This window comes from Strigops habroptila, chromosome 12, assembly GCF_004027225.2.
Source record: "Strigops habroptila isolate Jane chromosome 12, bStrHab1.2.pri, whole genome shotgun sequence".
In the NCBI taxonomy this organism is placed as follows: Eukaryota; Metazoa; Chordata; class Aves; order Psittaciformes; family Psittacidae; genus Strigops; species Strigops habroptila.
This window is the reverse complement of record NC_044288.2, coordinates 10,513,285-10,538,274: the sequence shown is the minus strand read 5'-3', so window position 1 is coordinate 10,538,274 and position 24,990 is coordinate 10,513,285. Positions and strand designations below refer to the sequence as shown.

The 24,990-nt window shown below is 42.0% G+C and overlaps 1 protein-coding gene across 5 annotated transcripts in view; it reads left to right on the top strand.

Moving 5' to 3' along the window:
• The first annotated feature begins 10,098 nt into the window (after positions 1–10,098).
• The window catches only part of LOC115615536 (core histone macro-H2A.1), a 43,303-nt gene continuing 28,411 nt past the window's right edge, over positions 10,099–24,990 (top strand). For 4 of the 5 annotated variants that reach the window (XR_003994079.1, XM_030503782.1, XM_030503780.1 and 1 more), the window contains exons 1-2: positions 10,108–10,254; positions 18,142–18,342. Coding sequence is in view for 4 of the 5 variants with exons in the window: in XM_030503782.1 (XP_030359642.1) it covers positions 18,171–18,342 (172 nt within the window). In the remaining variant the exon portion in view is untranslated. Of the gene's footprint in view, positions 10,255–18,141; positions 18,343–24,990 lie in introns of all 5 variants that reach the window. The other variant, XM_030503779.1, reaches the window with a different exon arrangement.

The following is a 24,990-nucleotide window of genomic DNA, read 5'->3' as shown; positions in this document are numbered from 1 at the left end:
AGTCGGCAAAGACATGATAATAATAAAACACCCACTGTCTGCTTTGTCTTTGGGTTGAGGATCTCTGCAGAAAACAAAAACCCGCTGCTGATGAAGTAATTTTAAAAGCATCTGTTATAATTTAGTGACTCATGAAGTGAAGGCCTGGTCTCCCCAGCCATTTGCCATCTTTTCAGCACACACAGAAAATGCCACTAGGCTCTTCTCCGGTGTTACCTCACCATCCCTTCTTTTATCTTCTGCAGCAAATCACCGTCCTTGACTTTAAATTCCTTCCCTCTTCTCTTTCTTTTAATGCCTGTTCATTTCTTTTGATGTCTGAAATAAAAATCAGTGTGCTGGAAATATTGCAGTTAATATGTGGGAATCCAAGCAGCACATTACAAGTGGGATCCCATCTGATTTCAGGTGCATCCCATTGACCTCATACCCCATACACTGGCAGCAAGATTTTGTTCAGAAGCTGAAGAAAAAGAGTAGGAGAAAAGTTTGTTTAATTAAAAAAAGAAATAGCCTGATCTTGGCAGAATTTCCCACTTAGAGTTTAGGGAGTTTTACAGTTTGCCAGTAGTTGCAGCCTTCATCCTTTGCACATTTTTCTTCCTTTATGTCTGCAACTCCTTTCCATAGTGGCAGATATAATAATGTTGGGGCTGTAAGCACCAAAGTACACAAGTATGCTGACATCAGGCATGAAGCATTGCACCAGGAGGCTGGAAAGGCAGTTTATAGCATATCATTTCAAGAGTGGAACACCATATATTTTCTTTGCTTTTTGTAGCTTTCTGTAAGAATTCTTTGTGGAGTGAGCTGCTGATTCAGCATTGCCTCCTGGCGAGCTGTGAGAGTGATGATGTGAAACTGAAACACTAGGCCCAGGACTGGAACAGATCCTTAGATCTGTTCTGCTAGGGCAGAAAGCACATCATCCAGGCCTTCAGATCACTGAGGTTCTCTAAGGTGGCAAGCAAAATGCTGTTAATGTTAGCAGCCAGCGAGACAGCAGGAACAACCCGGGGCTGGCTGGCTGAGACCACCCAGGCAGGGATGCCCTGCCTCCTGAAGTGCTTCCCAGTGTTATTCCTGCCAGCCTCCGTGGCCACGGCGGCTCTCCTTCTCCAGCATCATTTGCCAACTTCCCTCTTTTTGGCACTTAGAATGGAGAAAATTCCCCTTTTTGCCAGATGAAATTCACAGAACTGAGGGTATTTGGTAGTAAAATCTTGCTAGGGCTTTGTTCAGTGTTACTTGGGTCTGGTGCAGTTTGTCCACCTGGTCTTTAGCTGCCGTGTCCCTTATGGGTGCTGAGATGCTCATTTTACAGCTCCAGTTATTTCTTTCTCTCTTCTAAGACATTCTGCTGGGCAGGTGCCTGACTGATCTGAGTTTACAAGCGTGTTTTCAGATGCAAGGACCTGAAAAACATTTCAATGCCTCCAGACACCAGGGCATTTTCCAGCAGTTTTTCTGCAGCCTGTATCATCTGCTTTGAGCATGCTTTTTGTGGTGCTTTGCATTGATCCTTTGAGTGCTTTGTCACAGGTTTATATCACCAGTTCAGGAACAGACCTGGTTTCAACTAAAGCAGCAGTTTTTCTATAGCCTCTACAACTGAAATTTCAGCCTGTATATGTTTCTTCAGTGTTTTGCCTGTAATTCACATTGTCTCTGCAGCAGTCGGGTTGTGTCATCATGTGCTTTTAATGGCTGCCAATTCCCTTTCTTCTCCTGCATAGCTCGGAGGAAGTCAGGGTAACCTGGCAGGCCCCGGTCTGCCCGTCTGGTTTGCTTTCCCTTTCCTCTTTGCATGCTCCTGCCTGGTTTTGTGTCCAGGATGACTTTAGATGTTATAGGCTGCATCTCTGTGAGGTTCTGCAAGCCATTCCTATCAGAAAGGTGCAAAATTTCACCCTTCAAACCACCACAGAACAGTGTAACATTTTCTTTTTCATTTTTCCCCCCTGAAAACTGTGACATAAGGACTTCCCTGGATGCCAATTGCTTACATCTCTATTAGCCAAAGCACAAATCCCATCACTGTTTTTCTTCGCAGCCTTACGCACTTCTTATACTGATTTCTGGGTAATAGCAGGAACTGCCTCCAGAACAGAATAGCTTATCATAGCAGCATTTATAAATTAGGTTTTGTCTTTAACCTTAAGCCAGAACTCACAGTGTAAAATAAAGTGGTGCCAGACCACACAGTTCATCTCTAAGACGGAGATATAAGCCTCAGAGCCTGGCTTCATTCCCGGGCAGATGCCAGCCATAGCCATCTCCTGTTCAGAAGGGCCGGCCAGCTCTAGTTGCTCTTGCTTTGGCTGTTGTTCAGCACTAGATTCATAATAAAGCTTAGTGACAGATGCAATAAACCCTTCTGTCATCTACCTCCCGTTGCTATCAATGCAGCATTATGATTTTTGTCAGATATTTCTTGACCGTCTCATCTCTTTCATTGCTTAATGCAGCTTCGAGTGATGCACTGTCATCAAATCCTACCCTAATCCAATCCTAATCCTATTTTTTGACACCAAGGCACAAAATACAAAAGCCTATATTGGGAATTCAGTTCATCTGAGTGCTCCTTCTCCTGTCATGTGTGTTCAGGTACATATAAAATTGAAAGCTGACTTTTTAAAACTGAATTTACATACAGTGACAATTATTTAGCACTCCACATCACTCCAAACGCAAAACGAGTGAGTTACTAAACTGTACATGCCACTTTTGCTGCAGTGACATGTGGCCTGCTGTAGTTACATGTAGTGGCCTACATGTAAATGGTCTGAGAGCTGATGGAAGCTTTAACCACCCAATGCTCTTCTAGAACTGTCAGTAAGAGGCATTTCCAGTAGCGCAGTTCCAGCTAAGCCTTAATCAAAAGCTCTGCTGTTTGAACGCAATTTAAACTCCACCTGCTGGCTGAGCTCCTTAATGGCATCATGGCTTCACATACAGCTGGGAAAGGTGCTTAAGATGCTCCCCTTTCAGTGGTGAGAGGCTTAAGAGCTCATGATACATCCCATTAAGAAAAATATTAGACAAGACTTTCTGCAGTGATTAATGATCTATAGCTCTGTTTAATAGAAACATGTCTAAGAGATCTGATTTGCAAAATCACTAATGACATTTGAAAATGTTGGTCACAACAGCCCAGAAATACTCTGAAACGCAAACGGGTCTAAGGAAAAGCAACAAATGTCTTCTCAGTTAAAAAAATAAGGAATTTATTTCATGAATAAGGCTTGAAATAGTGGTTTGAGTGACCAGATGTTGCTTTGTTTGCCAAATCCAGTTTCCAGAGATATATTTCAAGTAATTGTGTAATAATGGGCTTCACTCATTGTACATATATGTGCAGAACACAATGCACACACGCAATAACAAGGATAATGGGATTGCTGCAGAAAGCTGACATTTACTTCTGCAGGAATTCCTATGCCTATGTTTTTACAAAACCATATACAGAAAGAAAATTAGGATTATGTTTTCTCATTTTTATTTTAGTACCTAAAAAGCAACTTCAGTGGAAAAACAATCTCTAGAGCAGTGTAAGAGTATGAGGATTGCATTAGGAGCAATGTCGTGCACTAGTAAATGTTTCCATGTGCGATAAGGGTAATTTAGCATAAAACTACACATCTCATTTTCTCAAAGCTGGCCAGACCTTAGAGAAACGGTATGATATTAATGAGAGAGAAACCTCTGAGAATTCAGTGCACAGCATATAGGGAAATCAAAAATCAATTTAAGAGGCATATTTCCAAGCTATGGGGGTTTATTCACAATAATCAGTACATTCAGGAAGTCACCAAACAATATTTTCTTCTCAAAATAGTACATGGAAAGATTTAGATTTTCATTTTGTTTCATATTCATATTTTCTATTCATTTATTATCTAATAAACAGTTTATGTGACCATATTTCTATTGTATGAATTGTTTGGAAAGCATTTACCACAACTAGCACCCAGAGAATGCTTTACCTTCCCTAGTGCAATTTGTGGGACAGGTCAACTGACACTTGGGACTAATTCTGCTTGCCTGGTTGATACACAAGCTTCAGAATGACCCTCTAAGCACTTCCAAATAAATATCCTGGTGTATTTCTCACTCATATTCACTCCAGTGCTTTCCATAAGCCATTTTTAATGGACAAAAACGTCATCAGATGAATTAGCAAGAAGCAAGTAGAAGGAAGTAAGATATCCCAAAATGAATTGTAGGGCTTTCTGTAAATAAAGCAACAAGGAACATTTGCCCACAGGAAAAACATATATACATATACAGGCACCTGCCTTTTGTTATCTCTTGACTTTTGCTTGGGTTCAGCACAGTGCATTTGCCTCTCTTTGTAATGGGTAAAACAATGTGGTTCCTTCTTCCAGGGGCTATGCAGAAGGGTTGGGTTGTCAAAGCACAGCTGGATGGACATGTTTGTCCATACAGTTAGCTGCACACTCTCCAAAGCAGCACATGTAAGCACAGTCATATTGCAAAGCCTGTTCGGAAGAGAAAAGCAAAACCCAGCAACAATCATTGGGGGTTTCTTGTTAATGTGTGTAAACTCTTTAAAGGCACAAGTTCTAAGTAGTCGTCAAGAAACCAAGACTTTAGTTCGAAATAGCTGTGGTTCATATCCTCAGCATCGGCTCATTGTCAGCTCATAGAGCCGACCTGGAATTCTGGAATTCGCAGGAGCCGCTGCCGGGGCTTGGAGCACCGGACAGGTAGTCAGCACTGCAGGAGAGCGCCAGGAGCCCGGGGTGCAATTCAGGTGACTCCCGTAGAGGGAGATGTTGCTTTGCTTCTGCCTTGTTTCAAAGTCTTTATCTGTCCGTGCCATGGGAAACACTTCATGCGCTCCAGTCGTCGCACAGACACTGCCCAACATGCAGGGTTTTAAGATGAGCAAAGCTTGCACTAGAACTTGTGATTCGTGTCTGCTACTTTGCCCTGACACAGAGCTTTTCTTCAGACTTCTGCTCCACAAAGAGCTAGATACACAGTAGTGACTTGGCAGTTGTGGAGCCAGCATTACTAAATTTACAATTCATGACTGTTTCCTTAACCTATCCTTATAACATTTCCCAAAGAGGGACAGAGATGGAAACTGTTCTTACAAAGCAACTCCCAGAGCTCCTTGGGTCCTTCAGCAAAGCCCAGGGTGACCAAGTCACCTGGCACTCCTTTTGAAATGAACACACAGGCACAATTCATACTGCTGTGTTCAACACAAACATCCAGCACCATTACTTCTTCCTTCTGTACCCATCCCTCCACACAGAGAACATGCCTCAAAATAAACAGAAGAAATAATGGTCTCTCTGCTATGAGTGAATTTATGAAGTTCAGTTTAAACTGATGACATCAGCCTCTTGTAAGCTCTTGTTTGCTATGACAGTTCATAATTTTTGTATCTGCAAAAGAAGTTTTGTTTAACTTAAGGAGTTGGGGTTGTCTCATGAGATGGATATGAAAGCTCCCGATTTCATTGCTGCCTGGTGTTATGGTGGACTCTAATTCTCTTGACTCCTTCATGAACTATATTCTATATAACGTCTGTTGTCCAGCACAGGAGCTTTTTAAATGAATATTCCTCAGAGAGGTGATCTGATTTTGCTTTTGCAGGCAAAGAAATGGGTTTGCTTTAAAAATAACCTCTTATTTGAAATGACGTATCATAGCACTTTCATGCAGAACAGCAGTTAGTAAAGTATGCCATAGCAACGGCCACATCTTAATAGCAGATCATCTCCTGGACATCTCCCTCTGCATTTCTGCAATTACCAACTATGTCTCCTACCATCTGCAATTACATAAAATCCCTCTGGCAACTATAGCTATTGCTTACATGGAAAATTAATGTTGGGGAAGCAGTGGGATTTAATAACTAAATATAAGAAATGTGAGTTATTACTACATGACTATCCACCAAGCTTTTCACCAGCTACCAGGAACCATTGAGCAGATCATCATGGGATGTAATTTTGAATCCTCTGACTTAACAATATAAATCATAGCTCTTAGATTTAATACTTGCTTTGCACAATAACGCAGAACTTTCCCCAGCCACTCGACATTAAAAATGCAGACATGCAAGAGGCCGCTTTGAATACCAGAAGAGAATGAGCTGCTTTGCTTAATGCACAGCCCAGCACCAGGTTGTGCTCAGGGCAGAAGGCTGATTACAGGAGAGGCGGGTACGTGCGCCTGTTCCCTGTGTGCTCCGGGGTGCGTCAGTCTGATTTTAGAGCGCGTTTCTTCCCCACTGCTGAGAAACAAGCATTTACGTTTCCTGATGTCACTGTGTCACACTGCTGCTGCGCTGCTGATTTTGTAACTCCAAACAACATTTAGCTGTTATTTGGAAGAAGCAGGTGTTGCAATGCATTAGATTAGAGGTTAATATTATCCCTAATCTATGATTAATTATGATTTTACAGACTTCGGTGTTATTTTCAGTGCCAGCATCCGTCAGCTGTATGAATGACTTCACAAGCTGGGTTAAAAAGTGCAATTATCACAGTGGCTCTCCCTTTCCAGGTTAAGAATGGAAAAACTTTGCCTTTTTTTGAAAAAAGTGGCATTTTATTTAAAACATTTTCAAAGCAATTGAGCATTTTTTGATAGGGGTGTAAGCATTGATTAAAATGTCCATAGTTGATATTTGTCTAGAAAAAAGCAACTACTAAAATGGCATAAATGTATTTGAAAAAGTTGGTGGGCACAAATTTCCTTTTTGGAAAAAAATAAGAGGTAGCCTACCTACAAAAGAAGGAAATTATCTGTGCTAACTTATCTCTGTCTACCAGCCCAGGAAATGAATCTTGTGCCCTGGAAGTATTAATCTCACCACAACATATTAGCACCAGTTGGCACTTCTGCTACAGAACAACATGCCTGGCAACTAATATAGAGTCAATAGTGCCTTGAGAACATTGAGGCATGAACAAATTCTTGTTCTCCATGTTCAGAAGACGAGGAATATCCTCATAATTGTCATGACTTGGATGTCAAAGGAAAGAGTGACTATCTGAAAATGGAATTAATTCTGTTCACCTGCAGTAGATAAAGGGTGAGTGTAAAGCAGCAGCTCACTTTGTTAAAGTCAGCTGTCGGCTTTTGAAGTGTGCTGGAAGCCAAACTGCAGATCTCCATTTGTCTAGATGATAAAGGTAAAAAGGGATCATTAAGATCAATGACTCTGACCCTGCACAAAACAGGTATCAAAACACACCATGGTTCCACCATCAGCTTGTGGTCAATCTCATCTGCAGAAGCTCCTGATCTTGATGGGCTAATTTGGAATAACAGGGAAGCTGCATATCTTTATGGTGGCTAGAAATCAGAGAGAAGGGAAAGAAAAGACCTGTCCCATGCACATTTAAGTACTGTAGTGCATAATGTCTCAACACAGTGACAACCATGGTGGATTACAGCAGTCTGCTGGAAGGCCAGTGTCAGCCCTCTGGAAATCACAGTTAACACTCCTCTGGGACAGATAGTTAGTCTGTGTTAGTCTGATAGTTAGATAGTTGCATTAAGAGCATGATGAACACTGGCTGGATTTGGGACAAGGTCACTGTGCCCATCTGACAGAGAATGAGAGAATGTCAATAGCATTACATGCAGTACAGGTACATATATGTGAAGAACCTAGTGAACTGAAGCATGGATTAGTCAGAGAGTCTGCAAAAAGAGAGGACACAAAGCAGCTGAAGGAGGTTCAGACAGCCCCTTCAGAGAGGTAGGTTGTGCCTACTTTCTTTTGACCATGCAAAAGTGGAAGGAAACCAGCAGGAACCTGCTGGCTGAGCACACTACATCCTCCAGATATACTTCAGCAAGCTGAAGTAACCTAGGAGAGGCATTCTCAATATCCAATAAACCCACAGTGACAAATAAACATCAGTGAGAAATGAGGCGATGAATTCAGAATTAAGATAGCTATCCCAAAGTGAAAACACTTATCTAAGTTTAAGAGGATTACCATCAGCCACAACTCTTCCCACACTGCTCTGCCCCCTCCCAAGCAATAAGTCCTTCTCCACTACCTATGCTGCATAAACAAGTTAGGTGTTTATATTCTCAATCGCTCAGATCTATCACCTGCAAATAGTCCTTTGAGATTGTTAAAATTGATTACAGAGCCAGAGTGTCAAAATGAAGTAAGAATACAAGGATGTAAGAATAGGAGCCATTTATATTAATCATAAAGACAGAGGAGCTCTGAAAAGGTGCTTTTTATCATTCTATATATAAATAAATACATCACTAAACTGTCAAAGGGAATAAAATCTAAGCCAAGGTTTGTTTTAGTGAGGTAGTTTATGCAGTGTCGTTTCACAGACTTTTGTAGCAATGCTCCCTTCTAGACATTCGTGGCACACTGTGTGCTTTCAAACTAGGTGCTCTTTGCAGACCCAGTAGATGTTCAGTACGATAAATGTGCGCTCTGGTGGAGGTGAGCCAGTCACTGTTAACATCAAAATGACCACCAGCAGTCTGCATGCTGGCATCCTATTCCATGCACAAATTGTTCAGATCCTCCGCAAACTCAGACAGCTCTCACTCCAGAAAGTCTCACCAAGTGTGTTTTGAAGGCTTTCTTCTAAAGCACAAAATCCAGAGGCTCTCCTTAAGAAACAGACACGATGATAGTAGAAGAGCATAGAAATCAACCTAGCCTGGTTTCCCAGGTGACTCCTACCTGCCCCTGAAGGTCAGCTCCCTCCACTGTGTAGCTTTGTATCATTAGACAACATTGGGCGTTCTTTAAATTCCACATGGGCCGCCGCAGCTCATCATGTCAGCAGAGGTATTTGGGGTTTGTTGGGGTTTTTTGTTTTAAATAAAACTTGTGTGGGTGACAGCAAAATGGAGTGGGAAGAGCCAAGCATTGAAAAACCAGTTCTGTTTGGTGCTCTGCACAGCACGTGGGAAGGGCTACTGTGTGGGCAGCAGTACCAGCAAGGAAAAAGGAGCTGAGCTCTGCCGTGCTGTGAACACAGAGGAGGAGAAGGTGGGAGGGAGATGGAGTGTGTGGATGGGAACACGGGGAAAGCAGAGTGTGTCCTCAGCTGTGTAAGACAAGCCGTGGCAGATGGTACTGTATCCATACCCTTGGGTTAAGGGCAATCAGGGACTATAGGGTACTCTCCTTAGCAGGGAGGCTTTGTTAGGCAAAACTGTGTGTCTGAATAGCATTCAGGTTACAATGAGCACTGGGAAGCACAGTCAGGCCAAGGCTGTGCTGCACAGAAGGGTAATCAGAGATGTCTTAGGCAACAGAGTTTAGCCGTGTTAAAAAACAGACCAAGCCTGGCCATTTCCATGGATGAGAACACTGCAATTACAACGCCTGAGCTTAGCCTGTGGAATTACACGACATTGCTTTTGTAGGCCATTCAGACGCAGTCTTGTGTGTACCATGTCTTCTCACTCCGTACTTCACAAACCCTTTCTGAAGGGATGCCTCTCAGACCAGCCCCAGGGAAGGACAGCGAGGGTCTGTCGGCTGGGTGAGCAGCAGCAACACACTGCTCCCAGCCGGGCAAGATGTGCTCCAGGGCATTCACATCTCCCATGCGGAAACTCCTCAAAAACCTTCCTCTGGGGCCCTTCTAAAATGGCAGCAAGCCACTTTTGTACAGCTCGGCGAGAGCAGCCCGAGCGTCTACACCTCACAGTCACTCATTCCCTTCTCTCCCCGAGCACAAAACTTCATTTCGGGAGGGATGCAGCATTAACCCCCCGCTTTCTCCTCCCCGCTCAACGCTTAGGAGCGAACACACAATGGCCAGGCGCAGCGAGAGGAGCCGCTGTGGAGCCCGTCACGCAGGGACGCGGCTTCTCCACAGCCAGGCCAGGCTCCCGCACAACAGCCCGCTGCCCCGGGGGCCCGGAGAGCCTCTCCCCCCGGGCTATGGGGAGCCGAGGGCCCATTGTGGCGAGGCGGGCGGCCGCGCACCGCGGCCAGTACCGGCACCGAGACGAGACCCCCCCTCACAGACCGGGACCGTGAGGGGAGGAGCCACACGCGTGGGGCGGCCGTTGGACGTGAGGGGATGGGGGGAGAGGGATATGACGCGCGGTCGCGCAAGGCATTGTGGGAGCTGGCCGCCAGCCCGTCGAGCCGTTCCCGTTGGCCCCGCGGGCGGAACGGAGGCAGCGGCGGAGGCAGCGGCGGAGGCAGCGGGAGCGGGGCCGCCGCCGGCCCACGGGAGACATCTTGCCGCTGGAGGCCGCGCTGTAAGTCACTGCCGCGGGAGGAGCGCCCGCGCTACCCATGGCTGTGTGGGGAAGGAGGAGGTGGGGGGGTGCCGGGGTGGGCTGTGAGGGAGGTGGGGTCCTGCCCCCCCCCCATCCTTCCCTAAGGGAAAGCGGGGCCCGCACCGGGCTCTCTGCCGGTTCTGCTGCTTCTCGTTGCGCCCCGGGCGAAGCCGGGAGATCCGCCCCGCTCCCGGCGAAATGGTGGCAGCGAAATGGGGTTTTGCCGGTGTGGACTCCGCAGCGGGGCCGTGGTGAGGGGGGTGGAAGGAGCGCAGCGGGCTCCGGGCAGGGCTGGGGGTGCCGAGCCGCGGCCCCTCGCCTCGCTTGCACGGACGCGTTTTGCCTGTTTCCCACCGCGGGCCGTCGGGCAGGAGACGATAAATGTAGAGAGACCGTGAGTGAAAAGCAGCAGGACGTGTTTTCAGTGTGTTTCACTTTGGGATGAAGACGCCGTGGCGTGAAAGTTACCTGCCAGATCTGAATGACTTCATTAAAAAACAGCTAAATGCCGGTTTTTAAAACCAGAAGCAGAGGCATCCAAGAGTGGTAGAAATAAATATTCAGCTAGAAACGGGGCCTCTTATTCTTTTAAGACTGTCACTTCTTGTATAGCCCGCAATATGTCTGCCTGCAGGATCTGAGCAACCTATACGGACTGTCTGGGTGTGGGTGTTCCTCATAGGGGACTGCGAGTACTGCAGGGCGCAGGTGGATGCAGGTTCCTAAGGCTCTGCACAAGGTATATCACAGGAGCGCCTGGGTTTAGACCAAAGACTGATGTGTTTCTGCATGTAGAAGACACGAAGGGGAACAAATTGCTCCTGTAACTTGTATCTTCCTATAAGCCTTTTGTTTCCTCTGTGATCTTTAAAAGTAAGTTGCAGAAGGGCCATGAAGGTGGCTGGAGCCAGCACATGTGCAAGTAGCTGAGGTTGCTTCGTTATTGTTGATGGAAGGAGACTGGTTGTTGAAATATAGTTGGATGAGGCTTGTTATTTATCTCTTGACCATACAAACGAACAACCATTTTTTCTCCAGGACTGTGTGTGGCTGTCACTTAGCAACAGGTCTGTAGGGAACTTCACAGATCCTCTGCCTCCCCCATTCCAAAGAGTAGAAGAAATAAATAAGCTCAGGAGCAAGTGAGCAATTAATAAAAGCAGAACCTGGGTTCTTAGGTGTAGCCCAGAGTTATAAGTGGGAACAAGACAGTTACAGTTGCTTTGAAAAGTATTTCTTACTGCAATTGGATATGAGAGACTTTGTATCAAGTAGTCCCTAGAAAACTACCCAGTGTGTTTGGGATTTTGGTGGGGTTTTTTTAAGTGCTCTGAAAGAAAGGAATTATAAGTTGTTTACTTAGTAATGGTGCATTATTTTGTCATGTTATACATAACCTTTCACACTGAAATCATCTAGGCCTTCTGAGTTCCTAAAGAGCAACTTTGTTTTGTTGTGTGTAAGGCATACCCTTCTGGTTGGCAGTAAAGCCAAATGTTGACAGTGTAGATTAAGCCATAACTAATAAAAAACTAGCCATAAGACTGGAACTTTCCTAATGACAGTAACATAGGGAGAGTGCTTAAGTACTGTTTATTTTATAGTCCACCATTGCAAACTTAGTCTTCAAAGAAATTGGCATGTTAAGATTTGTTCTTAGGAGTTGTTTTGTTCTGCAGGTGAAATTCCAATACACAGCAATTCTCTTGATAAGATAGGTGATTTAGTCATATTCTGAAAGAATGATCCAAATCTGCTCACAAAGAAGTTCACGAGTATTTTTGTACAACTCTGTCAACTAGAATCAAGGCCTGTTGTCTGTTCTGCATAAAAGGTAGTCCTGCCCCAGCAAGATTATAAAGTAGGGATAAAGGAGAAGGAATCTGGAACTGATGCCCCAAGACATAAAAAGAGCCTCCAGAGAGAGCCTCTCTTGGGAGAGGGAATATCGACCCAGTGGGCAGCACAGTGAGCATTAGGTTTTGTCAGTTTGGTGCTTCCTAGAGGTAAAATCAGAAAAGAAACATGCTGTGTTTGTGGAAAACTTGCTTGCTTGTTAGGGAAAGGTGCTATAAACACATCAAGAAACTACAGTTCCTTGCCCAGACCCTTTCTGAAGAGAGGATGGTACGATTCAGTTCATGGTCCTTGCTCCAAAAGGGGTGATGTTAGAATCACACCATTCATGGCCTCCTCAGCGGGTTGAATTCTTACACTCCCTCCCTCAGCAGGATAGCATCTATGTTAAGTTTCATTCTATATCTGGATTTTGCCTTGGGAAGCATCCACATGAATTCTTTATTACATCTTGCTTTCTTCCAAAAATGTCAAGGGCAAAGAAGTTTTAAAAATGTTCCTTAAAACACTTTTGCCGAACATCAAATTCATAAATGGTCCAGTGATTTAAGGTCCTGCATCAAATTTAATCTTCCTACCTAGCATGCAAAATGCTGTAGTGTACAAACAGGCTGGATTTCATGCAGTGCTCCCAGCAGTGGTCAGTGAAGACAATTGTATTTACATTTTCCTGACTATTGGTGGCAGGATGCCCAGCTAAAACTTGTCATACTCCCAATACGGTTGTTAGTGGAGGTTTGCACCTTGAGGGGATATTTGTTTGGGGGTTTCAGAATCTTTGTGGGAGGAAGGGACTTTTGCCAGTTGAATACAATCATGCAGCAGTATTTTGTTTTGCACACAGATTTTGGGAAAATGTGGTTCTTTTTCCAATCCTTTACGTTATCACGATGGGAATTTTAATCTGTAACAGAAAGTACAAGTATACCTATTGGGCATTCCTGTATGAGGAATGTTCTCTCCATTCTCCAAGTGAAAATCTATGTATGGTGCTGCCTTTTCAGATGAGAAATTAAGGTAGTGCTAGAAGGGCTGTTTCACAACCGGTTTTGCTCCTCTGTCTGTTTCAAACCACAAGGAGTTACTGCTTTGATAAAACACTTAAGGTAGCATTTGAGATCACATCAGATCAAATGATAAGGGAGTGATTAGCTCTTTATTTATTACCATCGTATCTAGAAACCACAGTCACAGACTGAGATGCTGTTGTGCTAGGCAAATGTTATTAGAGACCATTTAATACCAATTCCATAAGCAGTGCACTTTGTAAATATGCCAGACTAGTTTCTCATTAGCCAAGAACAGAGCAAGCTAGTTGTCAAAGCAAATTCAAATGCACCTTTTCCAAAAGAGTTCAGTGAGCAGCTCTTATTATAGTACATAAATAAAGTGAAGAGAGAATGGCAGCATTTACATTGTTAATGTTTTGAAACATTGTAAAGAAAACAGCATTGCCATTAATCTCTTGTGATACAAAAATGAACTTTCCAGCTTAGTCTTTGTACTGGAAAGAAGAGAAGAATAATTGCTGTATCTTAGTATTTTTCCTACTATAGTAATGGTCTCCTGGATTTCACTATACTTACTGATGTGATGATGTAGATATAAATTGAGTCGTCTGTTTACTGAGTGCGGACAATACACCAGTGTAAGCCCATGGTGCCAGCAGCAGCATTCATAGTAATTCGTTAAGTCATTAAGAACCACTACCTGAAAGCCATTAATAGCAGGAGGTTTATTACTACTGTTTGATGAAGGTGTCAGATTGACTGAGCTAATGAAGTGCTGGTATTTGGAAATCGGGTATCACTTTACCAGGATGAGCAGACTGTACTTTGATAGGATTTTAAACCTTTCAGAAAAACAGATGCCTGTGTGCATTTTAGGAAGATGGTATTTGAAAGTGTGGTTTAACAGAGTATCTATCTTCACACAGAAATAGACAGCCAACCAGAGTTACTATAGCCAATTTCAAACAGAAAAAGAATGTTAATTCTGCTGATTTCATCACTACACCTTAATATTACTTTGTTTCTTAGAAAATGTATTTCTGGGTCACAATGATGTGGCAGCAGAGCAGCCTTGTAGCTTGAAACTTTGCTGTGAACCAAATTAATATATCTTCAAATTCTCATTTCTGTGAATCTTGCTGCGGTCTTTAAGCGGTTTTCCAAAGGCTATGACTCAGGTGCTCAATTCTGCAACTAGGGCAAGCTGTGTCCAAGCACAGCAGAGCCACTGAACAACATTGGGTTAAATTTGATTAAAAGTCAAAAGTGGACTCAGGTAAGTTGACTCCTCGGTGATAACCCCTCATTATCACAGTGATAATTTAGTGAACTGTCGCATTAAAACATCATTTTATTGTCAAATCTTGGAAGACTTTGCAATGTATTTGGTAAAGTTTCTCAGAAATTCCATGGCGAAGGCAGCAGAGGGGACAGGAAGGAAAGGACTGGTCCATTGACTGTCACTGACTGTGATTTATTTACTTTTTTGTCCTAATTACCCTACTTAAATCTTGTCTGAACCATGGCGCATGTGATAAGGTTCCCTTTGGTTGCCTCCCTCATCTGCTGGCTAGCAGTGAGTCAGCACACAGCTCTGGTTCATTAATGTTGGCAGCATTCCAGAGTTTCTGGTGTTACAAAGATAAACCATTTGAGAACATGTAAGGCGCACAGTTTTCTTTGGTTTTTGAACTCTTGCCATGCTCTTTGCATTTAACTTTAATACATTTTTTTCATGACTATTGCAAGTGAAATCTCTTCTCTTTCCCTTTTCTGCTGTGGACAACCAGGAGTAGAGAAGAGACTTTGAGAGGTCGTTGGGCCATCCCTCAGCTCAAAGGCAGGACAAACAGGTTCTACAAAGTAATGATCCTGAATCCATAATTAAGCCCAAGAAAGATCTTCCATGGAAGGCTCTCTTTTCCCCCCTTCCAAATTACATGGTTGGCAAAATTAAAAGTGGTACTTGAAACTTAATTGGAATTTCCCTCCCTCCATCCCTAACATCTAGTGAAACAATGGTTCACTGCATGTCATAGGAGTGAGGTCCATGAGACGGGAAGCTCTGAAGCTCATCTTTATCACATTTCGCAAATAAACTTCCAGCTAGAAAGCTCTTTAATGTACAGTGTAAGAGGATCAGGTCAATTGTCAAGATAGGTCCAGGGTTATCCTGAATATTAATGAGAGAAATGTGACCAGGAGTATAAAATAAAGGAGGAAATAAACCTCTAGAATTTGCAGAAGTGATAAATAAGCTTATTATGAAAGAAGAAAATATGCCATTTTATATATAGGTAGGTGTTAGATAGCTGCAAATGACAGAAGACTTGAAGGTATTGAGTAGAAATAGTATGTTAAAGGAAAGAACCTGTGAACATCAGGTGAAAGAGGTTGGAAATCAACAGCAAAGTGTTTTGCTCAAGGGTGATATAAGGGAGGTCGGTTTAGTGTGACTGATGATGATGGTATGTTAACAACAAACTTAGCATTGCTTTGGATAAGTGATATGTATCCGGAGACAGATATACAGTACCCATTTGTCTCAGTGTGTAAAGGAACCACTTCCTTCTCTGTGAATAGTCATTTTCTTGGAACTAAAAATGAAAGGGCAGTGCTCTTTCATCTCTTCCTGTTTCCAGCTACAGCACAGCTGTCTGTGTGTGTCTTCCATTCGGATTTTTAGATTGGGTGAGCTGTATTTCCTCCAGCTCCCTCAGAGCCTCTTCGGCAGTAATTTGGTGTTGCTACATCATACTTTGATCCAAGTATTACAGCAGCTGATGGCTAGATGACACTCTCCTAGAGGAAAAAAAACCCCACAACATTAGGAAGTAGAAATTTACATATACTTTTCCAGCTATTCTGACTATCCCATAAACCCATAAGCCAAATGGTTCATAGAAGCTTCCTGCTTAAGTCTTGCAGGTTTTATCTAGAAAAATCAGGGGTTTCATCATTCATATATGAGTTCCAAACCAAAGGAGTTACAGGGGAAGCTAGAAGCATAGATATTTCTGCTGCCTGCTTTCCCTGGTGTTTGATTCAGTGAGCTTCTCAACATTTGTGAGATTAAACATGCCTAATATTGATGGAAATGGAGTATGAACTATGAAAATACTTTCTGGCAGAAAGTCCATAACCAACTGAAAGCCGCACCCAGCTTTGTGCTAACAAAGAGCTAACTGGAGGAGAACATGCAATTAAATGGAAGGGGTTTGAAGCCAGTTGTGAGTTCCAGTTAGACAGTTTCTCAAGGCAAGAAAATTGGCTTTTGTCCTCTTCATCATAGAATAATAGATGTTACAGAGCTCAGCTCACAGCAGAGCAAAGGAGAAGGAGCCTTTTTGATGGCTTCCCCCTTCCACAGTTTTCTGTCTGTTTCCTGACATATTTCATAAATGTGCTGTGACTTTCATTTGAGCTACTAAGATGGGATTGTTTTCTTTACCTTTAACAAGCAGTAAACCCATTGCATTTATTTTACTTAATGTGCTATGCTATGCAAGAGTCTTTCATAAGTGGAGCATGGAAGCGGAAACCAAAAGTGATGTTCGAGACATTTCTTTAGTTATCCTGAGTGGTCTTCATTGATAGTTATGTAGTCTGAAAGTCAGTGACTCACTGAGATGTAAAAGACTGGAGGACGTGTCAGCACAGAACAGAAGTTGCAAAACTGAGAAGTGGGGTTGGTGAACCTGTTCTGCCTAATTCTGAGCTCGCCCCAGTGTGGATTCAGGTGTATGGCAAATACAGTTAGGTTCATAAGGGGAGAATGCAGAATAAAAGAGGAAAACAAAAAGGGAAGCAGAGAAATTGTGCAATGGGAAAGCAGGCTTACAGGGGCTTCATTGTGGAGTATACAAACACACCTGCAAATCTGCATTTGTATTAGGCAGGATTTGTGGAGCAGGGAATTAACAAGATGCACAGAGGTATGTGATTCACTGACGCATGCCTCTGGTTTCCCTAGAGTTCAGCCTTAAGGGAGGGAAAGGTGGGGACTGTCTCCTTTCCTCTGAGTTAATTTCAAAACCTAATGCATTGCGTAAACCTTTAAAGATGCTTCGAGAGCCTGTAAACCCTCCACCTCTTTGGATTTATCAGCTTCTGTTTACAGGCTGAGCAGAAATGAAGGAGAGACAAAGAATATGCTTGACAGCTGTATCAGCAGTAGGACATCTCCACCGAGATGAACCGAAATACAGTTGTCAGAGATCTGCTGGGTGCTTAGACCACTGTTATGTTAAGGAAAGGTGGCAGATGGAAGTTCATCAGCTTCCTAGAGGGCATGTTGAAGCAGCGTGGCCTTCAATGTAGCGATAGCTGGTTTCCAATGGGTTCAAATCTCAAGGGGTTCATTTCAGATCTTTCTAAAAATAAAACATTTAGTGTCTAGGAGATGTGTTTTGCCATGCATAGGCTTTGTTCTCTGAATTCATACATACTTGAAAGTATCTAATTTTTTGAGGAAGGTGAATCCATTTTATGAAAGCTTTAGTGGATACAATTTTTCCTGGTTAGGAACACAGTTATTCGTGAGCATAACAGTTCTACCACAGCTGTTCAAATGCCCAGTCAGGAGTTTTTCCCAGAGAGCAAAGGGTTGTGTCCTTGCAGAAAGCATCCTCTGCTTTAATGCAGAAGCTCTACATTAGGTAGTTATCACACTTTGCTGCATTAATGGTACTGGCTTAAATCTGTTAGGAATTTCAGAAAAGTAATTCCAAAGCAAGTTTATAGGAAAGAATTTCTCTGGCTTATATACTTACTGTATAAAATTATGCCAGGATTGCAATGGCAAATAAACATCCTGTGGAAAGTTATTTTAGGTTCTTGTATATACTCTAAAAAGGCAACTCGTCTGTATGTTTTAAGCACCCTAATGCATTGCCTACCTCAAAATACTAGCTTGCCTAGAAATTCAATATATGGTATTATAACATCAGTCCTTATTGATAACCTTGTATTCCCTTTTTGTTTCCTTCCAAATACGTAGAGTGCTGTTCCAGAGCCAACACAGACAAAATGTCCAGCAGGGGTGGAAAGAAGAAGTCAACCAAGACTTCCCGCTCTGCAAAGGCTGGGGTCATATTCCCTGTTGGAAGAATGCTACGTTACATTAAGAAAGGCCACCCCAAGTACAGAATTGGTGTTGGTGCTCCAGTGTACATGGCTGCTGTACTGGAATATCTGACTGGTAGGTTTTGTTGAACAATGTGAAAGTAATAATATAAACTGAATTTTGCACAGGAAAAATGAGAAAGATCCTCTGGTTTAGAGATGACCCAAGAAGTTGTCGCTGAAGTGCGTGCTATGCTGGTCACACATCTAAGCCAAAATCAAGGTATCCCCTACCCTTGCCTCAGAGCTTGGATGGCTTTTGTGCATTCCAGCATCGCATCTGCTTTGACCTGTAAACACTTCTTCCACACAGGCAGGCAGAGGGATTCATTAACATCAGTGCATATGGGCTGGGCCTACAGTGTTGCAGTGCTTTCTGCTCTGACTTTGTGCCTGATGGCTTTGGGTTGTAATTGTCTGTTAAGCATATACATTCCTTTTACATAGAGAGCTTCTCGGTGTTTACACAGGGCTGAGGTTGCTTACAGTGTTGTTTAAACATTTCTGTTGAATTTACAGATTATTTTTGAGACTACATATGCTGCTTGCAGTTTGTTTGGTGGAGTCTGTGTATAAATGCACGCTCTGTTCATCTGCCCCAGATCACCATAGCTTATCTGCTTGCATGTGCAGTCCTTTCTATGTTCCTCTCATCACATCAGAATGAGAACACCTTAAATAATTACCTTGTCCTCATTGAAGGAGAATGGAAGTTATTTTTCCTCCATTTAAAAAGAAGCTTCAGAGGAAGAAAATGCTTTTCCCAAAGACATACACAACTAGACGTGAAAGTAAAGATCTTTACATAGCAGTGCTCTTCTCAAATGAAACTTAAAATGTTGCAATTTTACGCCACAAACAACATTACGAAAGTAGTGTTTTAATGGAAAATTAACCCCAACTGCAATAGCATCAACATATGGGCTTTTTGCACTATTGGCTTGCTTAAAATAAAATACATTTCAAAAAATGGGTAAGAATAAACCACCGGTTCAGTCACATGCACATGGCCAGCTTCACTTCCAAGTGTATACCTGTAGGCTGGGGATCTGGCAAAAAGCACAAGTGGTAGATGGATTACTGTTTGGATAGAGATGCTGTTAGTGTGACGAAGGAAAAGCTTGAATTGGATCTAATTTCTCATAGCAGTGTTTCTTTTTCCAGTGCATCTGCTTATGTCAGTGTTTTGGTTGCAGCAGGTTCAAGTGTTTCAAGGGAGAGTAGTCTCTAAGCTATAATGGAGCCTCTAAGGAAGCAATACATTCTTTCTTTGACTTAAGCACAGAGTAGCAAAACATGTGGTTTAACTTTGCTGGGAGCATTTAAAATTGAAGGGACATGACTCTTAAAACGATTTTAGTTACATCTTATAATGGATATGGACATTGAAGAACAGAAATAATCTATCTTCTTGCTGTAACGTTTCTTCTTCCCCTAAAGATGAAGATTGGTAATGTTGGAGAATAATAGAGTGGTTGTTTTCTGTAACGTGTTCATATTGCCTTATTGAATTTTCTTAGTCATCAAATACCTGTTTTGTTTCCTTCACTTGTCCATGTTCATAGTTTTCTTTATTCGGGCCTTTTCTTTCAAAGAATGCTTTTAAACTTCATAGATGGCCTTAAAAAAAATTAACATTTCCTTCAGCTTGGTTCCTGCTTATAGCAATAACAACTCAAATAAAATGCTTCTTAGGGTGAAGGGTGCTTTGAATGCTGCCCTTTTAAAGCAGCAGAACAATACAGGTGAGCTTCAGGCACTGCTAATGAGCAGCACATGGTATTGCTTAACTCTTTGATTTAAAGTGTTTACTGAGGGACTGGTGGCTTGGCCAGCCAAGAATAGGCTGGGAAATAAAGGTGTTTCCTTAACTGCTGGGCATCCTGGGAAACTCTCCAAGGAGGTTAACAACAACAACAACAAAGCCAAAACCAGTTGCACACATAGCTTCCTTAGGGAGAAGAGAAAAGGAAAGGGGGAAGGAGAGCTAAGGGGAAAAGTACCTTCTCTTTTTTTTGTTTTCTCCCTTTAAATATGTTTAAGCTGGTTTTGTTGGTTGATTGGTTTTTTCGCTCCTCTGAAGGCAAGGTAGGTAGTCTTAGTATCTTGTATCTCAGGGTTTTCTTTCATTCTCATACATAAATGCATCCCAAAAGCACAGATACTCTTTTCTTTCCTGAGTTGGTAATAGCTCTATGGTTTATGACTGTTTCAATCTGGTGGGTTTAGGTGTTTTTCCCTTTCTCGAAGTTTTTCACACTCTATATAGTGTGATTTATTTTTTTTTTTTCACCTTTAATGCTCAGTATGTTTTCTGAACTTCAGGTCATTTATTTTTTCCAGTATAATTCAGAAACACTCCCTTGAAATGGGATGCTTGGAGCTTTTTGGTTTGTGTTCTTTTTACCTCTTGTAAGTTATTACTTCACAAACCCAGAGAAATCCTGACTTCTCTGCAGGAGAGTTTTTAAAGATGGTCAGGTCAGCACGTGATCTGAGACTAAATCAAAGCATTTCAACCATTTCAAAGTAAAAGCAGGAACGTGACCTAATAGGAAGGCGACCATGTGAAGTGGCATGCTAATAAATTGGCTACATCAAAAACCCAATCCTGTGCATCCAGAAAGGAGAGGAGAAACATAAAATATCAAAAACAGTTGTAGGAAAGAAGAACTTCAGAAAAGACCAGGAGGGGAAATGGCAGGGATGTGACCTAATAGAAAGGAACCTACTCAGCTTTGAAAACAGTCTCATGTGTGTGCAAAATATGGCACTGATTTTAATCGTTTAGAAGATGAGGTGCTAAATTTTGCTGGCTTTTGCTAAAGTTTAACTCTGTAAATCTGAAATTGGCCCATAGTGTGCTCAGATCTGAGGTTTTGGTTTGGTTCAGTTTGAGATTTGAACTTCTGTAATGCTTCCAGCTGTTCAGGCTTGGAGTTTTGTTTGGGATCCATCTGTAGTTATGACTTTATCCACTTGGTACTTTGAAGGTAACTTACTGTTACCATGTATGTAGTCATGAGAAGTAAAAATACACAGTCTGTAATTCCCTGTAGTGCATGGGCCCATTTGTAATTTAAGCCCTTCTTCAGTCTGTGCCCAATGGAGTGCTTTTTCAAACTACATTTATGCTGTTCTCTTACTTCTGTATTAGCCTGTTCATACACAGCACAGCTCCACCAGCAGGAACACATGCTGGTTTAGCACACAGGAATTAGTCTGGCTGCTTCAGTTGCTGTGAACTGAAAACTGCATCTTTGCTGTGCTGAATTTTAGTCTCTTGGCTTCTGACAACTTCATCTACAGGGGCTGGCTGGAGCATATCATCCCTGTGTTGTCTGTTATAGTAACTTCAAAAGTAATCATAATAAAACCGGTATTATTAGATGTACAATTTGTCTTCTGCCCTTAGCTAATAAAGTGGTTTTCCTTATCTTTCATTTCAATATACTTGACATAAAGAGGTTGCACAGAGAGTATTCTCCTCCTCTTACTTATTCGCTAAAGGTTCTTCTTCCTTACAAGTAATATTACAGCATAATTGTCTCATCAGCATCAGTGTGTGCAGTTTTGTTTCTTAAGCATACTACCTGCTTATTCTTCCCTGCTTTTCATCTAAGGAAATAAAGTGTAATGTCCACTGTAAACAGGATGCAAGTATCTATTCATGGGTGAATGTGCATAAGGTAGCTTTGAGTTTTACCAGTATTGAAGCAAGTGCAAGTGCTTCCTTTCTTTAGTCTGGAGGAATAGTGTGGATGCAGAAGAACGATAATGCATGGTTCTTATTTCTTCTTTGCAGTAGCACTTCAATGCCTGTCTTGCAGGGATTAGTCAGCATGCTTGATTAACTTCTGCTTCTGCTGCAGAACCAATTTTAAGCATTATCACCTGCTTTAAGATGGCAAGAAGTTTGGTGTTAGTGATTCCTTTTGTCGTCTTTCCTTATTGTGGCACTTGTTTTACAATGGTTCATTGTCTATTTATCTTCCCTAATGCGTACTTCAGAAAACTGCAATCCACTCCTTATTTGCTCTGCAAAGTAGTGCATCAGTACCAGTTTATGTCAAGAGAAAAATACTAGGTCAGTCCAGAGGATGGCCACAGACTTCACTCGTATGAAGTTGTGTGGTTTGTATTTGTCAGAACTGGTGCAGCCATACATGCAATCAGGTATGTTCCCTTCAGATGTATAGTTTGCACATGTTACAATCTAGTCTGGACTTTCTTGCTAACTGAAAAAGATACTCCTTTGCCCTTAAAAAATAGAAATCTCTAGAGCATATTTAAAGGCAGCAAGAACCAGGCCTGGAAGTGATTTCTCCTCCTCCTGGCCCCCATAGTCTTCTCTCCACTGTAAATAATTTTCAGTTGCCAAAATGTCATAGCAGATGAGAGGGAGAAGTTTATAAAACAGCAGGAGAACAGGAATACAGAAGAAATGAGACATTGATTTATATTTGTCCTGTACATAGTGAAGTAAGGTCAGAAAAAATGTTGAATGTCTGTTTTCTCCATTAGATTTTTCTCTCTCAACTGGGGTTTTATTGCCCGTTGTGTACTGTTAATCCTGTGTTTTGTTCAAATGTAAAACAAGCACCTTTTGAATGCCATGGGTAGAATTGCATCGGAGGCATTCTGGTGCTTACCTGAGTTTTTGTTTCCAGGCTTTCTGATGTCACCAGAATCCCTTAATGGAGGCTCATGTGCTGGAGTCCAGTTCGTTGCATTTTCATCATGATTAATTTTCGATGTGGAAAACTTTCTTAAGCCAGCTGCTGATAGGCTGCAAAATGAAAGTCCTTCCTGAATGCAGGAAGTTTCAGATGCTCACTTTCCGATGTGCAAACTGAGCAACTTGAACTGCTCTTCACCTGTTGTGTTCTGCTTGCTGCTGAAAACTTCTACCGGCTCACAGAGGAAAACAATGCTTTCCTGTTTGTCAAAGCAAATGTGCTGCTGCACTTCTGCTTGGAAGCAGAGGGGAGCTCAGAGGTCCACAGCCAAAAAGCGTTAGGTTAAAAGCAGGTTCAAGTTGCAGGCACTCTGAGACTACCCTAAATAACGGTCCTTAGGGAGTAATGAAATTTAAGAAGATAATTAATTGTCAGTATCTCGTTGATACCATTGAAACATGCATTCACCACCAAGATACATTTCTTCTGTTTAAACAGAAGCAGTAGTCCCTGTTACAGTATTGTGCCACAAACTGTGTCCCTAAAGAGGTTTAAAATAAATTGGGGGCTTGTAGGACTTGTGCCTTACTTGAGCAAGCGTGGAACTACTACTTCAGATCCCATGTTGCTTTAATATGGATCAATACTGTACCTGAAATACAGCAGGGCTGTTGATGGCAATAGCCTCACAAGTAGAGACCTTTTAAAAATGTCAGCATAGCAAAGCTCCTTTGTAACATTCCTCTTCTAGGTAAGACTTGTGTCATGAGAAGTGAGATTGTCACAAATTAACATTGCTGTACTTGTAAGAAGTGCCTCTTTAGATACAAAACTTTGTACCTTTAGCAATCGAATGACCAACATTCTTTCTGAACTTACAAATGCATGAATTGATCAGCTTCAAATGAATATAAATGAAGTTTTCTCTCACTAACATGCCCTGCCTTGGCTCCAGCCCTGTAAATGCTCATCTTGTAGTTCCATAAACTTCAGTAGATATCTGACTTAAAAGAGCTAAGTCAATACAGAATTGCTTACTTGGTTAGGGTCCTAATGTATTCTCCAAGCTACACAGATCAAGGTTGACAAAAACCAATAAAAGCCAAAGCATTTTCTCATAATAAAAGCCAAAGCATTTTCTCATAATAAAAGCCCTAACATTGCATACTGATATGTCAATATAGACACTTAGTTCAGAGAGGTAAATATATATCAGAATTTGCATAAATAGTAAACCAAGGAATTAAAAGAATTAGGAAGTTAAATAATGTTGGATCTCTTACCAAAAAAAATAAAACAGGGATGGTATTGAAGGGTAGAAAAGAGCTGAAGTGTGAGTCAGATCAGAAGGCTCTAAGTGGAAGTGGCTTTTGTGGCCTGAATTTGAGTTTTATGTAAACAGCAGTCTGTCATCTGCCTCACAGAAATGCAAAGCTTACAATAACTTGGCACAGTTACAGGTTCTCCTCTACAGGGCCTAGTTTTGATAGAGCTCAGACACTAAAGACTGAAGGGTTTGGGGTTTTTATCGCATCCAAAGAGAATGATTGTCCTGTTGAGAGTTGAGATTTCATCGAGGCTTGTTCAAAGCAATAAAAGTTCTTGAATTGATTTTCACTGCATCAGATTTCCATGACTTTGAACCAAGGCTGAGAACTGTTTTATTGGAATGCGTAAGAGGGAAAGTGGTGTTAAGTGATTCTACTTTCACTCTCGCAACTGCAGATTCCAGGGGGATTGGGTGGAATACACAGAGAGAAGAATGCAGGAAACTCTTAACAGTCGTGGTTGATTGGGGTTGATTGGGTTAAAACCTTCCGGAATCATGGAAAACGATTCTGAAGTCAATAAAATGTTGATGGAAGGATGATTAATTTAAAGTACAATAAACAGACTCCTTGTCATGTAGTTGGCTTTGTAGCAAATATGTATTTTCTCAGTGGAATTGTATCAACATTCATTTTTCTTTCATTTCTGGACATTGTTTTCAATTTTGTGCTGAGGAGAGGGAGGCTTCACAAGCTTTTAGAAACCCCTAACTTGTT